At 54.5% G+C, this 15221-nt stretch overlaps 1 protein-coding gene and 1 long non-coding RNA gene across 5 annotated transcripts in view; one reads left to right on the forward strand and one right to left on the reverse strand.

The window, feature by feature from the left end:
- CCDC13 (coiled-coil domain containing 13) overlaps window positions 1-15221 on the forward strand; it is a 51825-nt gene that overhangs the window by 19037 nt on the left and 17567 nt on the right. For 3 of the 4 annotated variants that reach the window (XM_036897194.2, XM_057497414.1, XM_036897196.2), the window contains exons 5-10: window positions 1263-1352; window positions 5206-5322; window positions 6435-6539; window positions 8691-8852; window positions 11549-11725; window positions 13267-13473. In XM_036897194.2, the coding sequence (XP_036753089.2) occupies window positions 1263-1352; window positions 5206-5322; window positions 6435-6539; window positions 8691-8852; window positions 11549-11725; window positions 13267-13473 (858 nt within the window). The remainder of the gene's footprint in view (window positions 1-1262; window positions 1353-5205; window positions 5323-6434; window positions 6540-8690; window positions 8853-11548; window positions 11726-13266; window positions 13474-15221) is intronic. The other variant, XM_036897195.2, reaches the window with a different exon arrangement.
- LOC130682635 (uncharacterized) lies at window positions 5799-11347 on the reverse strand. The gene is made up of 3 exons (XR_008995942.1): window positions 11019-11347; window positions 7994-8187; window positions 5799-5882 (listed from the first exon to the last, which is right to left on the reverse strand). It is a non-coding gene; the product is annotated as an uncharacterized LOC130682635 (long non-coding RNA).

A 15221-nucleotide genomic window follows, 5' to 3' on the forward strand; every position in this document is an offset into this window, starting at 1 on the left:
AGTTTCCTCCATCTGTTGTAATAATAGTGCTCACCCTAAGGTTTTCTAAGGATTCAATGACTTAACATTGTAAAATGCTTAGAACGATGCTTGACATGTAGTAAGCACTAAATAAAGTTTTGTTAAATAAGTTAACAGGGATCCTTGCTAATTTGAGGCTAGAGCCAGGAGCATTCTCACTTTGTCCATCTTCCTCTTTCTGCTACCCTGTCTTCCCACAGCTGTCTTCCCACAGCTAATCACAAACCCCTCCAGTTGAGCAAGGGCACAGCCCAAGCAGCTCATGGTCCCTTAGGAGCTTGAATGGAGTCCATGTGCTAGAGAGAACCTACATAGCTGCTTCTTATATGGCTGGAGGAGCTGGAAGAGCTTAGGCAGCCTTCTCGAGTGCACAGTATGTGGTGGTGCTGGATTTCAGATCCACTTCCACTGCCTTCCAAAGTCCTCCCCAGTCATTATGCTTGGCATTGAGTCAGAGCTTTGTTCTATAACATATTGTTTGAGAACAATCTCAGCTCTGTGGCAGGCCCTGGGGAGCAAAATAGGCATGGCCCTTGCCCTCCTTGGAAACAGCCCAGCACCAATGGCCTCTTAGAGGAGGGGACATACACAGTGGGTGCCTGGAGAAGGGACCAGACTCCAAAAGGTTGGGGAGGGGTCTCCGTGCAGAGGATCTAGCAGGTACAGAGTCCCTGAGTGGGGAATAAGGCCTCAAAGGAGACCAGTGTGGCCAAGAGTGGAACAAGATGGGGTCAGAGAGGTGGAAGGGCATTCATAGCCAACCTCATCAGACAGGGGATGGTCTTTATGTGAAGAACAGTTGGGAAGCCCTTAAAGGGTCAGTTGGCTGTCTGTACACAGTGATGTCTTAGCTACCGGGCCGTGAGCCCATGTGGCAGGCTTTTCAGTGTCTCTGGTCCTGTCTCCCTGTCTGAACACGAAGTCCCTAATTCCTTCACCCTCCACCTCCCAGACTGTTATCAGAACTCCAGGATACTGCAGTCCTGTTATTTATTAAGCTGTTAGTGAGTCCTAGTGCTGCTCCGGGGAGCAAATGGGAAGTGGGGTGACCGATACAGTCCTCTGCCATCACAGAGCAGTTTGTACAGGAGAGCTCCTCCATCAGCGATCCTTAAGTGAGCTGGAAGGATAAAGCACCAAAGTCAGCAGCGACCTTGGTACCAAGGCGGCACCAGAGCACTTCACTCAGGCGCCGTGGTTGTCAAACAGAATTAAATATTAAGTGAGGTTTGCTTTTCCAGCTGCAGGCCACCCTAGCCAGGCTACCAGCCAAAGGCACCGCCAACACAGGAGCCAAGCCACCAAAGGCCCAGATGGGAGACGGAGCTGTGGTATGAGTTCTCTTCTGTCCTGGGGAGTCTGTGAGGTGGCTGTCCCTGGGCCCTGTCCTCTTTGGGTGGGTAGGTGCCTCTGCCCAGGGTCCACCTCCACCCCATCGCTGAGCCAGTGTCCCCTGATGCAGCATCCTCAGAGCTGCCATCCGGGAACAGTACTCAAGGGGATGGCCGGAGGCCAGGAGTACCCCCGTGGAGGCCTGTGAGGTCTCCAGAGAGGGAGGTCCTGTTGGGGTGTGGGGACCCCGGGGAACCCTGGAATGTCAGGGCCAGGGAGCAAAGTCTGGTTCAGTTGGCCTCCCACTCTCAGCTTAGCCCTTTCCTTTACAGCATCCTCAGTGGGGAGACGTCCAGCCCCTACCTTACCCTTGGTTCAGGGAGCTCATGTCTACCCAATGGAGCTCTGCATTTTGGGGAGCAGTTCATATTTTAAGAAGTCTTCCTATTGTGGAGCTCAAAATCTGCAGAGTGAACATCAGGGCCTTGGGAACCGGGGCTTATGGCCCAGACTCCGTTTTACTAAGCCAGTGAGGGTCAGTGAACCCAGCAGGGGGGAACCGCAGCTCCGGAACGGATGGCAGTCTGGCTCAGCAGCTGCCAGGGGCCAGGGCAGGGGTTGTGGAGCCCAAGCCAGGTAATAAATAGCATCAGTCTCAAGCACATCCCTGGAGGCCTCCCCAAGGCTTCTCTTGGGAAGCCAGACCAGCAGGGGCATCCAGCCCCACTGCCCATCCACTGCTCCTCCTTTGGCCCCGCCTCCTCTGCTTCCTGAACCTCAGGACCAAGCCACCTCATGCCCGTCTTGAGAGAATTCAGTCCTCCTTGTACAGTGATAGGCCCCTCAGCTTCTGGGGGTAGATGCGGAGTGAAGGCTAGTCTTGGATAGACCTGTCTCATTGCCGGGGAGGTCCTGGAGGGGCTTGAGACTTGCAGGGGTGTCCCAGGGCACTGCTGACCCTCCCTGGGCCATCCAAAGCAGTGAGCACCTCTGTGTCCCTCACTAGAGCTGCCCTTGATGGGAAATCGCCTGTTCAGTCACTTGTTGAGCCTGACAGGATTTTCTGAGCCTTGTGACACAGGGAATCAAAGACAGGGTCTCTGTTCATGGGGAAGTCTGAAAGGGGTGATGAGTAGACATACTGAAAAAAGGAAGGGGACAGGCCTTCAGAGAAAGCCCCCAGGCTCTGAGTTCACAGGGGGAGCACCCCCCACCTGAGGCAGCCAGGAGGTGGGGTGGAGGAGGGTTTCCAGAGGCAGGCCTAGTTGGAGAAGGAGGGTGGGGGCGGGCCTCCCAGCAGGAACCCCGCAAGCTAAGGCTGGGAAACCAGGAACACTCAATGTTCCTACTCTGTTTGCTCACTGGGGGTCAGCTGAATAATGTTTCGCTGCAGCCCAGGACCCATGAGAGGGACAGGGGGACATAAGCCAAACAAAGCTAGGATGGGGTCACCTATGGAGGGAGGACTTGAATGGCAGCTGCAGCAGGAGTTTCAGCTTCATTCTGTGGCCACACGGAGCCTGGTAGGTTTCTGATAGAAGAGTGGGTGATGGGCTTGGGTCTCAATTCATCAGCAGACATTTTTCCAGGGCATCTTCTGGTCAGAAAGATAACAAAAGCAATGTTCCCCCACATCAGACTGTGAGGGCAGCCCAAGCCCGAGCTACACTCCAAGGCCTGGGGGCTCACTCCACAGCCTGACCCCAACGGCCAAGCACATTCCCGAGCGGAGCTGTGTGCCCTGTCCCCCCTGGGCACAGAGCTCCCAGAAGCTGTGGTATGGGCAGCACTGGCATCATCTGCCCCTCCATAGGCTGCATTTCAGTTATTCCCTCAAGGAAAGTAGTCCCCAGTGGGAAAGGGTTATGCCAACCTCCAAGTCCCCCAGAAAGCCTGGAGGACTTCACCCTGGGCAGAAGCAGCTCTGAAATGGCAGGGAAAGAGGGTTGGCCCAGTTGTCCAGGAGGGAGGAATGGGCCCGGAAGAGTGGCCAGGCTCCGGAGGTTGGGGGCACTGCGAGGAATGACTGCTCTTGCACATGGGCCCAGTCTTCACAAGAACACCGCAGCCTCCTGTACCAGCTGCCCACCCAAGCCAGGCTTGGCAGCCCCAGCATTGCCCTCTGCCAGAATCTGCCCCACACAGCATCCTTTACATGCATTATTTTATACCCCCACTTTACAGATGAGGAAACAAGGCTTGGAGGGGGTGTCGTTGCCTGGGTGCTAATCCATGCCCAATCTGTGTGCTCTTGCCGTGATGCCAGCAGCCACAGCAGTTGCGTGGGAAGCTCATATACTCCCCCAGCTCCCACACCACCACCACCCATCAGAGCCCATGGGACTCACAGCACCAGAGTCTGACAGGCAGGGGGCAAGTGCACAGCCTGGCACGGGGGGAGACGGCACCGACCAGCAGTGAGGAGAGGTGGCACACGGCCAGACAAAGGAATGTGTACACACTCAGATAGATGTTTTTTTAAAAAGACACATTTGTGTTTTATATACACTCAGTTTACAAATACTGTTCTCATTGGTCATCCTATCGGCCTCATGGTGGTGCTGTGAGGAAGAAGGATGGAGAGGCATTTTTTACCCATTCCACAGATGAGGAAACCAGATGAGGTCAGGCTTTCTGGACTGTGCGTTCATTCCCTGACTGGTGGTATCTGGAGCCTCTGGGGTCCATGGCAGGTCCCAGACCCTGCCTGGCTGGCTCTGGCACTCACAGGAGATTCTGCCTGTGCCTGACAGGGAAAAAGCAGCCGGCCACTGCAGGGCTGCCCTGCTTCCCAGAAGCTCAGCCCCCCGGTCTGTGAGGGCAGGAGCAGGTGGTCTCTGCGCTGCTGCTGACGGGACGCTCAGCACACCCACCAGCGGTCCTGCTGCCGTGATGCCCAGGCGTCAGCAGCAGCTTGCAGTGAGACAGTCTGCTAGTGCAGGGGAAGGATCGAGCTTCTGATCCCACTTATGTCATCCCCAGCCAGCTGTGTGCCCAAGCACAAGTTGCTTCCCCTCTCTGGACCTTATTTCTATCCCTGATGGAAGAGGTTTGAATGGGCTGACCTTGGAGTCCCTTTAATGCCAAACTTCTGAAGACAAGAACTTCTGAAGACAGGGAAGTGGGCAGCACATTTGAGAAAAATTTATATCCAAATAGTTTAAATCAAACATTACTTTTTTAAAAAAGACATTGCTAAGAGTTCCAATAGGCAGAGTTTTCATGTTGCTGCAGTTCCTCAAGCCACAGAAATGGACAGTTTGGGGATTAAACTGGGCCCTTATTTCTGTTCAGTGGACTGATTGCCAGGGAAGGAAGCCCACCCAAAGCCCAGGCTGACGGTTCCAGGAGAGGGAGCCCTGAGTGAGGATGGTTGTAGCCCACCTGCCCAGCTGGGGTTGCCGCTGCGGATGAACTAGTTCCCTCTGTAGCCCGAGGATGGTGTCACTGTTATGCGCAGCAGAGAGATTTCCCACCTAGGACGTGCCTGCCATCTGTGGAACTGCAGGCCACCTCCAAATTCTCCACCTCTGTGGCCACTGCATGCATCTGCATGAGTGTAATACTGCACAAAAGCTCAGCCCCCAGAGTTAGGCTGCCAGGATGCACAGCCACACTCCACCTTTCCCACCAGGTACCCCAAGCCAAGGGACTCACCCTCCACCAGCTTCTGCTTTGTACGTATAAGGGGCTGACAACAGAACCTACCTCATGGGGGCTTGTGAGGATTAAATGAATTGCTCTATGTTGAGCAACTGAGTACAGTGCCTGACACATACCTGGATAAGTGGAAGCTCTGATTATTATTATTTGAGCATCAAGTGACTGCCTTCCCTCCTATCCTTCCACCAGCTGGAGACCCCAGAGGTGAAGGTCTTGCAGGACAAGCTGGCGGCCACAAATCTGAAGATGAGTGACCTCCGCAACCAGATCCAGTCTGTGAAGCAGGAGCTCCGAATGGCCCAGAAGGTAGGACAGAGTCAGGAGTCAGGTCTTCTTATATGACTGGGACTGGGAAAAGTGTGGCTGGGACAATGGTTTCATTCAGGAGCAGTGCATGCCTGGCCCTGTGGGCATCATGCTGCTTGCTCTGGGTCAGGCTCCAGGTCTGCGGACTTCCTCCCAACAGTCTTTGATACAGACAGTGGGTGAGTGGTTGTGGGCTGCCTTAGGGGCCCTGCATATGTACCCTTGTGGTGGCCACCTGGCCTTGGCCAGAGGAGGACACTGTTATTTACCCAGGGAGAGTCCTTTAAACTTGCTTTGTGCTATATGTGCCCCAGTAGATCCTGTTCTGTCCTTAATAAGCCACCTTGGTCTTGGACCTGCCTCCTTCCCTCTGCTGTCTGTAATATTAGAAAATGAATAGGTTGTATGTGTATTAAAGGCCCCTTTCAAAGGAAAATACTGAGACTTGGGATGCAGGCCCAGCTGGTTCATTATTTATTTTTATTTACATAATGAATTCTCTGGCACTCATCTTCCCTGCTGGAATCGCTCAGGCCATCCAAGATTTCCAAAACAGTGTTCTATTGTGGAAACAAGCACAAGAGCCTCAGTACACTAGATTGGGTTTCTGTGACAGGCTTCAGAGGGGCCCAGGGCACCAGCTGGGGGGTTTGGTTTCCACCTCAAAGCCTGAAGGTGGGGCCTGAACACCGCCCTTCAATAGTTACAGAGCCGGGCCCTTCTGGAAGCAAACCTTCCTCAGGCCGCAGCCACAGGGCCCCTCGCAGCCTTTCACAGAGGGTGAGGCCCTGCGGTGGTGTGCCTCCAGTAGCCCTCCGGGACACTCTCAGTTCCAGGCGACAGCGAACAAATAAAGGAAGCAGGCTTGGACCAGCTTTGTGGTTGCCCCTTCCAGAGTATGTCAAGAGCGAGGTGTGCCACCTGGGCATTGGCAGCAGTTCCTCACCTAAGCATCGCTAAGAAATGCTGGGAGTGTGGGGCTACTGTTCCACAGGAAGCTGCCCTGAGCACCTTCCCACACACCCAGCACTGCTTCTTCGGGTGTAGCAGTGTGCAGCGGGCTCTGCTGGGGCCTTTCCTCCTGGCCACACTGAAGGCCTCATCTTTTTCAGGTTTTGGTCAGCGAAGTGGGAGAAGATGTGAGTGTACAGCAGCTTCTGTCCTCACCAGGGACCTGGAGGGGTCGGGCTCAGCAGATTCTCGTTTTGCAGAGTAAGGTGAGTGAGCTTCTCCTCACCCTGAACAAAGGGCTTGCAATGCCCCAGACCGGCCCACACTGACCCACATTAGAGACACAAAACCCATAAAGGGCCTTGAGGTACTGCAGAGCGCATTTGCAGGGCTATTGTGTTACATTCTCCCCAACCACCTTGATTTTAATTTGTTACATAATGAACAAGCACTTATGTAACACTACATGCCAGGAACTGGCACTCAACAAATGCCAAAGGCTTTGATTTATTTTACTCTAGGCATATTTTTCCCTAGTTCATGTAAATTTGCATGACTGTTGTACTTACAGGATTTTTCCAGTTTTGTCCAGATGCTTGTAGACTTTTAAAACTTTTAATTACCTAATAAAAACTTACCCTTGTCTCCTCTCTATGTTCTAAATATTTTGGAGCACCCCTAGAGGTGAGCCAGGACTCATGAGCCAGAAGGCTTGGATTCAAATCCCAGCCCTCCATTCCCCAGCTGCATGGCCTTGGGCAAGTGACTTCATGTCTCTGTGCCTCCTTGGTTTCCTTGTCTGTCCTCTGTGGGTAATGATAGTACCTACCTCACAGGGTTGTTGGCAGGACTGAATGACTGAGTATGTGTAAAATGCTCTACACAGTGCCTGGCATGTGCAAAGATTAGCTGTGGTTATTTTCCTTTTTTGCCTTCCAATCTAGAGTCATACAAGAAAGTATGTAACTTCCACTATTTGCGAGACACATTGCCTTCATCCCCAGGGACTTCAGGCTCACAGTTCCTGTGTGGCTTCTATCCTCAGGGTCTCCTATGGGATTCTTGATGCCAAAAACAAGGGGGAAAAGTCTCCAAAAATATGTTATTAATGACCAGTGTGTGGCCTGTTGTTCAAGAGACCTTAGTTTGAATCTGGCCTTAGTCACCACTGGTCTAGTTTGGGGACACTGGGCAAGTCACCATCTTTCTGTGCCTGTCTTCCTCACCTGTGAAATGGAGATAATAATACCTTCCTCATAGGATAGTTGTGGGTAAAATGAAATAGCAAGTGTAAAGCACCCAGCACAGTGCCTGGCTATCACACACACTCAATACATTAGTTATTTTTAAGTTGTGTAAATAGAAGTAATATGAAGTAATACTATCTTTGCTAAATGGAATTACCACACAGTGTCACACAAAGACGCTAAAATGTGCTTTCAAAGCCATGCTTTTGCCCTTTACCAGTGGTCCCAGTGAATTTTGCCCTGGCTCATGTTTATCTAACTCTGTTCCATTATTTTTGTTGTGTCAACATGGAAACCAGGGTTAGAAGGACCCTAAGAGCTCTCCAGTTCAACCCCATTGTGATGAAGCCATTGTTTTGTGGGATGGCATCTACCTGCTGCTTGCTGAGAACCTATGAGTGCTGGACTCTGTGCTGAGGTCGTCACCTGGGCCATCTCGGAATTTCTCAAAGTTGCCTAATCCTAAAAATTACCTGCAGCACTCGTTTAAAATGCAGGTCCCAGGTCCTTCCCTTGGAGCTGAGTTGGTGGTGTGGAGTAGACCTCAAGATTTGTCATTCTAAGAAGCAGCTTGGCAGTTCCCAGGCACAGACAGGTTCAGGATACTGAATCCTCATAATAACATTGTGCAGGGTGTACCCTTAGGCGCATTTCACAGATGAGGGACCTGAGATTCAGAGAGATTAAGCAACCTGTGCACAGTCATACAGCTGTGAGGCTTTGGGCTGGTCTCTCAGCTTTCAAACCCTGCCCTCCCTCTATAGTATCTTGTGCAAATGGCCAGGAATCTGTGGCCTCCTAAGGAGCCCAGCCATCATGGGTGGTCTCTCTGCCAGAGAGTTCTTTCCTGCACTGAGATCCTCTATCCTTTCCCACTGGGGCTCCTGGAGACACGCATCTGCTCCTGAGCCTCCAACAGCCCCTCAGAGATGGGGTAATTTTTCTCATCCCGAGGTCTAATCTCCCCAGTGTTCTCCCCTGTTTTGCTCAAGATGCCACCTCAGATTCCCCCCATACCCCAGTCCCCCTCATATGGGGCCTCCACATCCATGAGGAACTGAGGTGTCCTCTGTCTAGTGGGGCCCCCATTGCACCTCAGGGCATCCCCTCGGAAGGGGTAAGTCTGCAAGTGCAGAGCCATTGTGGAATGATGAGGTTTAACACCATCAGGTCCGAGAGCTTGAGAAGCAGCTGGGACAGACCCGGAGCCGGTCTACGGGGACAACCAGTGATGAGCCGTCTGCCTATCCAGACCCAAGGAAGCTGTCAGCACAGGAGAAAAACCTCCTGAGGATCCGCATCCTGGAAAGGGACAAACAGGAAGGCTGGGAGGTAAAGTCTGCCCGGGGAGGAGTCGGCTGAGCACATGGGACCAGGAGACCCTGACTGCCCTGAGGGGGCTCTGAGGCCCATGTGGTCAGAAGCTCTGAGCTGCCCCTTAGGGGCGGGAGGTATGTAGGGCCTGGGCCACCTTTGCACATGGCCCTTGCATCTTGTTGGCCCAGCTAGAGGGGCCTGACTGGGACCTCACCCTCAGCCCATGTCATGGACTTTGGGTGGCTCCATCCTGGCTGCTTTGGAGATGTTGGACCTGGAACTTTCATTGTGGAGGGAGAGGGAGAGTGTCATAACCCTAGAGATGTAGTAGGGTTAGATGGGGCCTAAAGGAGGAGAGTGCCAGGCTGGTGAAAGAGGTGGGCAGGCTGCTATCAGCAGCATGTGCTGCATCTCCCTGGCTGTACCGGGAGTGTCAGAAGCCAACCTCTACCAGGCTTACGCAACAAAGGGAATGTATTGGCCCATGTAGAGGAACAGTCTAGAGTTGGCCTAGCTTCAAGCACAGATGGATCCAGAGATCTGGGATTTGATCTCAGCACCACTTTCTTCCGGACTGGCTTCACTCTGTCCCATTGGGACTCCTGGTAGACCCAGCTTCCTCCAGCCCATCCCCTACAGTCAGAGGATTCCTCTTTCCCAGTGATTCCAGCAAAGTCCCAGAACTGAGTGTCAGCAGCCAAGCTTAGGCCCTGTGCCATCCATGATCCATTTTCTGTGGTTCAGTGTGCAGGATGCTTCACCTGGTTAAGCCTCAGAAGCCTGCCCCTAGATCTGGGACTGAGTCAGTCATCTGAAATGTGGCCTGAGGGTGCTGAGTAGAGGCTTTCTCAAACAAAGTAGAGGAAGAAGCAAGAGGAGGTGCTGGCATGCCAAAGAGACCAACTTCAGTGGCCCTGGCAATGGGCTTCCTAATAGTTAGACCTTACCTTTCCATTGGGAGACTTCTATTTGGGATGCAACTTAGGGCTAGGCCCTGCGCCGGGAACATTGTACCCATTGCTGTATTGTCCCTCCCAGCACTCTAGACCAATAGATGGGAGAAGGGGAACAGTGAGACTGGAGAGGGAGGCAGGGCCAAGTCCTGCTGGACCTTGTGTGCCAGCCAGGGATTTGGGTGTTTTATTTGGAAGGCAATGGAGAATCCCCAAAGGGTTTTAAGTTATGGAGGGACATGGCCAGCTATACATTTTGGAAAGGTCACCCGGTCAGACAGGGTTGGGGGAGGGGGCTGGGTCAGAGGAGACACGGAAGGCAGAAGCAATAGTCCACTGGAGACGTGGCTGAGGACCTGCCCCAAGACAAAGGCTAGACACCCGGGACATTGGGAGTCTGCTTCACAGGCTCCATGAGCCCATTGTGGAAGGGGCAAGGAATGGGAAGAATTATGACGGACTGCCAGTGAGCACAGCAGGTGGAGTGGGGAGGCAGGGAATGGACCCGAGGGACGTGGGAGTTGAGATTTGAAAATGCTGAGTTCGAGATGCACCTGGCTCAGACTTAACATTCACACAGAACAGAATATGTTGGAATTGCTGGCCCAACTATAAACCACAGTGCAGGTAAAAGGAAATGATTTCCTGTGTGCATTTACTCTGCCAACATTTGCTAGAGCCTGGCGTGGGCAGACAGCAGAGCAAGAGGTGAACAATGGCTGCCATCCTGAAAGAGCTGTGGTCTTGTAGAGTCATCATCTTTCACTATTTCTCATTTCTATGATTTACTTCATCAAGGATCTGACAGTACTTTTCCAGTGCTACTTAATCCTCAATACCAAATCAGATCATGTCACCCACGGCCCCAAACCCTCCTTGGGGTCTCATGCTTGGCTCTGAGGGCTTACCAGATCTGGCTCTGTGCAGCACTCACTGCGCTCTGGCCACACGTGTGCCTTTGCTCACCTCCTTCAGCCTGCTCAGGTGCCACCTTTACAGGGAGGCCTTCCCTGACCGTGCCATTGTCTCCCCTTTCCTTCCCCCACTTTTCAGTTAGCACCTGACACCATTGGACATCTGCCTTCCCCATGAGGATGTCAGTTCCCTGGAGACAAAGGTTCTGTCTGTTTTGACCCCTTTTGTATCCCCAGCACCTGTACCAACGCCAAGCCCATAGTGGGCTCTCAGGAAATAATTGAGAATGAATGGGTGAAAGCACGTGCAGTACCTGAGTCTCCTGTCTGTAGTTGGCATGCAGTCTGGGCTGGGTGCTGGACATGCTGGAGGAAGTGAGAGGACGGAGTGGTGGGCGGACGTCCCTCTCACTCTAGCTCCTGGCGGGGGAACCCTAGGCTGAGCGTGCACTAAAGCCTGGCTTTTCTTCTCTCCCTAGCTCAGGCAGGGACTGAGGGGGGTGGGGCTAACCATGCTGTCTGGAAGACACACCAGAGTTGGCCAGTGTCTGACCCTGGCAGAGCAGAAGCAGCTGCTTGGACCCTCTGTGTTCCCAGGCTGAGGGAGGAGCGCTGCCATTCATCAGTGTCATCTGCCATGCGTTCAGACAAGGACAGGAGGCTGCCAGCCCACCTGACACCCCTGAGAGGCCTGGGCTGTGAGCCAGGGCCCTTGCTCTGTTGACTGGCTCCTCAGCAAGTCCCCCCACCTCTCTGGGCCTCACCCATAAGTGGGAGTGAGAGACCAGATGGGGCTGATGTCCCACTCAGCCCTGCTGCCCACAACTGCACATTCTGATTACAGAAGCTTATGGGTGAGCGGGATGCCCTCCAGAGAGAGCTTGAAGAGCTGAAAAGGAAGGCTGAGGGCACAAGGTCACGGAACAAGGTGCTGTCAAGTGAAGTGAAGACCCTCCGGAGTCAGATGGGAACCCTGGTGGAGAAGGGCAGGCACGACGACGAGCTCATCGACGCCCTCATGGTACGAAAGGCCCCGCACAGACCGGGCAGAGCCAGGCCCTGCCCCAAGCATGGCCCCCGCTGCCCACACATGTGACCCAGCAGGTCAGGGTGAGCTCTCACTTGCCCTGGGACACCACCTGCGTGACCCAGAAGCCCACTGCCCCCAAGGGATCCCAGCCCCACACCCCACCATAGGGCGGGAGCAGCTCTGAGGCCACCCAAGCATGCGCAGAGGGATGCGGCTGTGATGTGGCCCAGCTGTATGCAAGTCATTGGGTGTGTGGACCCCGAGGGAGGAAGAAGTGGAGAAGGGGAAGGAGATGGGATCACACCCTGGGTTATTTTTCTTCAAGGAATGGCAGGGACAACCGAGGGGCCAGCAAAATCTCTTGGTGTGACAACGAGAGGCCCCCTCCTCCTGGGCACTTGGGCTGTGGCTTTTAATAGTCACCAAGACAACCCCTAGGATCTTATAAGCCCATTTTACAGATGGGGAACCTAAGACTCCAATTAGTTAGCTGAATCATCTGAGTTGATACAACTGAGTTGGCATCAGTGTTACTTGACTGCAACACCTTCCCTCATTAGCTAGATCACACTGCTTTCCTGACCCTAACCGGGTCTTGTCTCTCCAGGATTTTGGTCCCCGAGTTCCACGATGTGCCCACGGGCCCCGGGATGGTCATGCCAGGTTTGGCTAGGGTGCACAAAGGAACTGACCCTGGCACTACCTTAGTCCATAATAATTTCACCATGCCAAGCCCAGAAGACCTGAAATCTAGGCCTGCCTCTGTGGATACCTCCCTGTGAGATTCTAGGCCAGTTGATTCTCCTTTCTGAGCCTCAGCTCCCAGTTTTTAAATAAGGCCTGGGGCTGGATGTCATCAGAGGTCCCTATGTGCCGCCATTTTCTGTCCTGAACAGATGGCATGATGAGAGCCACAGACCAGGCCCCAGCCCTGCCATTCACCAGAAGTGTGTCCTTGAGCTCTCAAGGCCTCAGTTTCTTCCACTGTGAGCTGAGGACAACAGCCCCCACCTGTTTCCCATCACTCACACGGTCCTTCCTGCTGGTCCCCAGGCAGGAAGCCTCCACCCCAGTAGCCTCATGGGGCATCTCCAGGGTAAGGGGCCCCAGTCCAGTGCTATAGGATCCCTAACAAGAGATCCAGGTACTGCCTTGAGGGCAGTCTTCCAGCAGAGTGGATAGGGCTTCTTTTTACCCAAGTATCTCCCCCACTGGTGAAGGGGCCACCAACTGAGCTTTCTGTTGTCCTGAGAGCCCCTTGGATATCGTTCTTAGCCCTGATCTCAAGGAGTAGGAAATTGAATACAAGAAAAGGGCACGGTCCCCACCTGCCTGGTTGACCCCCCAACACACACACCAAACTGAGGGCAGGTGAGGATGGTGTTCCTCCTGCTCCTCAAGGGAACAGGGAGGTCCCACTCTTAAGTCCCTGTAGGGGCAGGAAATGGTGTGGGGGGAGGCAGTCTCCTCTTACCCTGCCTTGCCCAGGGGCCATGGCTAACCCTCACCCACTCTCCTGCCTGGCCCCCCAGGACCAGCTGAAGCAGCTGCAGGAGGTTCTGAGCAGCCTGAGTCTGCAGGAGGAAAAGGCACGGGCATCCCAGCACCACCTTGGCCAGCAGCTCAACAACGAGGCCCAGAGGAGCAGCAGCCTTGTTGCCCAGCTGCGGGCCATGGTGGCTGAGCGGGAGGCCAAGGTGCGGCAGCTGGAGGTGGAGATCAGGCAGCTCAGTGCGCAGGTGAGTAGATGCTCACGTGACCTGCATCCATTTCCATGCAAGTCCATCCCCCGGAGAAATCCCAGCAGCTTCCCCTTCCTTCTGCCTGCCTTCACTCAGACCATACCACATTCCACCTGGTCGGCTTTGGCCCTACTTCCATCTGGCCTCCCGGCTCCACCTGACTCCCCAGCCCATTCTGCACACGCCTTTCCTCTCTAATGTACAAACCTGATTGTCTCCCTGCTCTGTGTAAAGCCTCCCATCACTCTCAGCCTCACCCAGCCCTCAAGGTCCAGGTTCCTTTCAGGTCACCTCTCCCTCCCCAGCTGTGGCCTGCATCCTGATTATCCAAGAAGGTAGCTACAGTGCCAGCCTTCACATCCACATTACAGGCAGCAGGATGGCAGGAGGGAAGCCATACTTTTTCATCTAGCTTGCAGAGCTCCGTGCAGCTAGCCCTTGCTGCCCCCGCCCCTGCGCCTTCTCTTCACCCCTCCCTCTCCCTGACACTCTGGCCCCCTGGACACCATTCAGCTCCTCACATGGCCCTGCTTTCTCTCTGCCTCAGGCCTGTGCACAGGCCTGAGGCACATTCCTTCCCTCTCCTCCCCCAGTGCCTCTGCCTGGCTAACTGCCCTCAGCCATTGGGTCTTATCTAGTCATGAAAGGGGGCAACAGGGTGTCCATTTGTGCTGCGTGCCCCTCCTGGGCACTGTCTTACTCCCTGTGCATCGCCAAGCCAGATGTGGTCATTCCCCTGTTTTCTCCTTGAGGGGGCACGCAGTATGGTACCCTGGTGCCTGGCACAGGACTGGGAACGTGGTAGAGGCTCAGCCGTCCTGAGCGAGGAGGCTCCTGAAAGCGCAGCTGGCTTGAGGGCACCGCCTGGGCTGCCAGGAGTCAGGTGCCACGGGCTCTCCGGGACTCCTTTCTGTGGTGGTGGCGGTGCTGCTGCTCAGAGAGGAGGGGATTTGGTGGCCTCTGGAGGGAAAGATTCCTTGACAGGCTTCTCACAGCCAGGTGGAATGGTACAGACAAACGCTTGCCACAGAGCAGCCCTGCCCTTTGTTCCCAGGGAGCCGTGGGAGCCCTGGAACCCCTAGGCCCCAGCCTGAGGCTGGTGTTGGTGGTTTGTCCTGCTGCTGTCTGTCCCCAGAGGCCAGGACAGTCACAGGGCTGACTGTGGTAGAAAATGCTGAAGCCCCCGAGGCTGAGGGAGAGGCCAGGGGCGTGAGGAATGCCTGGGCACAGAGGGTGTGTGGCAGTGAGGGGGCATTGCCGTGCTGTCCTCACCCTGCTTCCTCCTGCGGCATGAAGTCTGAAGGAGCAATGGGCACAGGCCAGCCACTTCACCTCCCCGCTGTCCTGGCACCCGGCACACACAAGAGGACTGACCCTTACTGACTGGGGGCCAGGGTCACCCAGCAGACAGGGTGACACACACCGCGTGTTTTCTCATCACGGGTGGGGCCGGGGGAGCTCACCCCGACTGCCTACCCCTCAATGGCAGCCTGGCCGCCTGCCGGGAGCCCTCCAGTGTTCCTTCCTCAGCCTGGCCTCACCAGCTGTCCAGAAGAGAGAGGCTCAAGGCTGCTGGCCCTTGCCGAAGCCCTGCCAGCCTCTCTGGCTCTGGGTGTCAGGAGGTCTAAGTGTCTCCGTTCAACAAGGGCAGATGGCCTCAAGTCACACCCGCCATCCACCCATGTGTGGATGGGCTTCCCGGAGAGGGGGACCCGCACAAGGATGTCAGTCTCTGATGGGGCCCA

Source organism: Manis pentadactyla, chromosome 1 (assembly GCF_030020395.1).
Source record: "Manis pentadactyla isolate mManPen7 chromosome 1, mManPen7.hap1, whole genome shotgun sequence".
NCBI classification, from domain to species: domain Eukaryota; kingdom Metazoa; phylum Chordata; class Mammalia; order Pholidota; family Manidae; genus Manis; species Manis pentadactyla.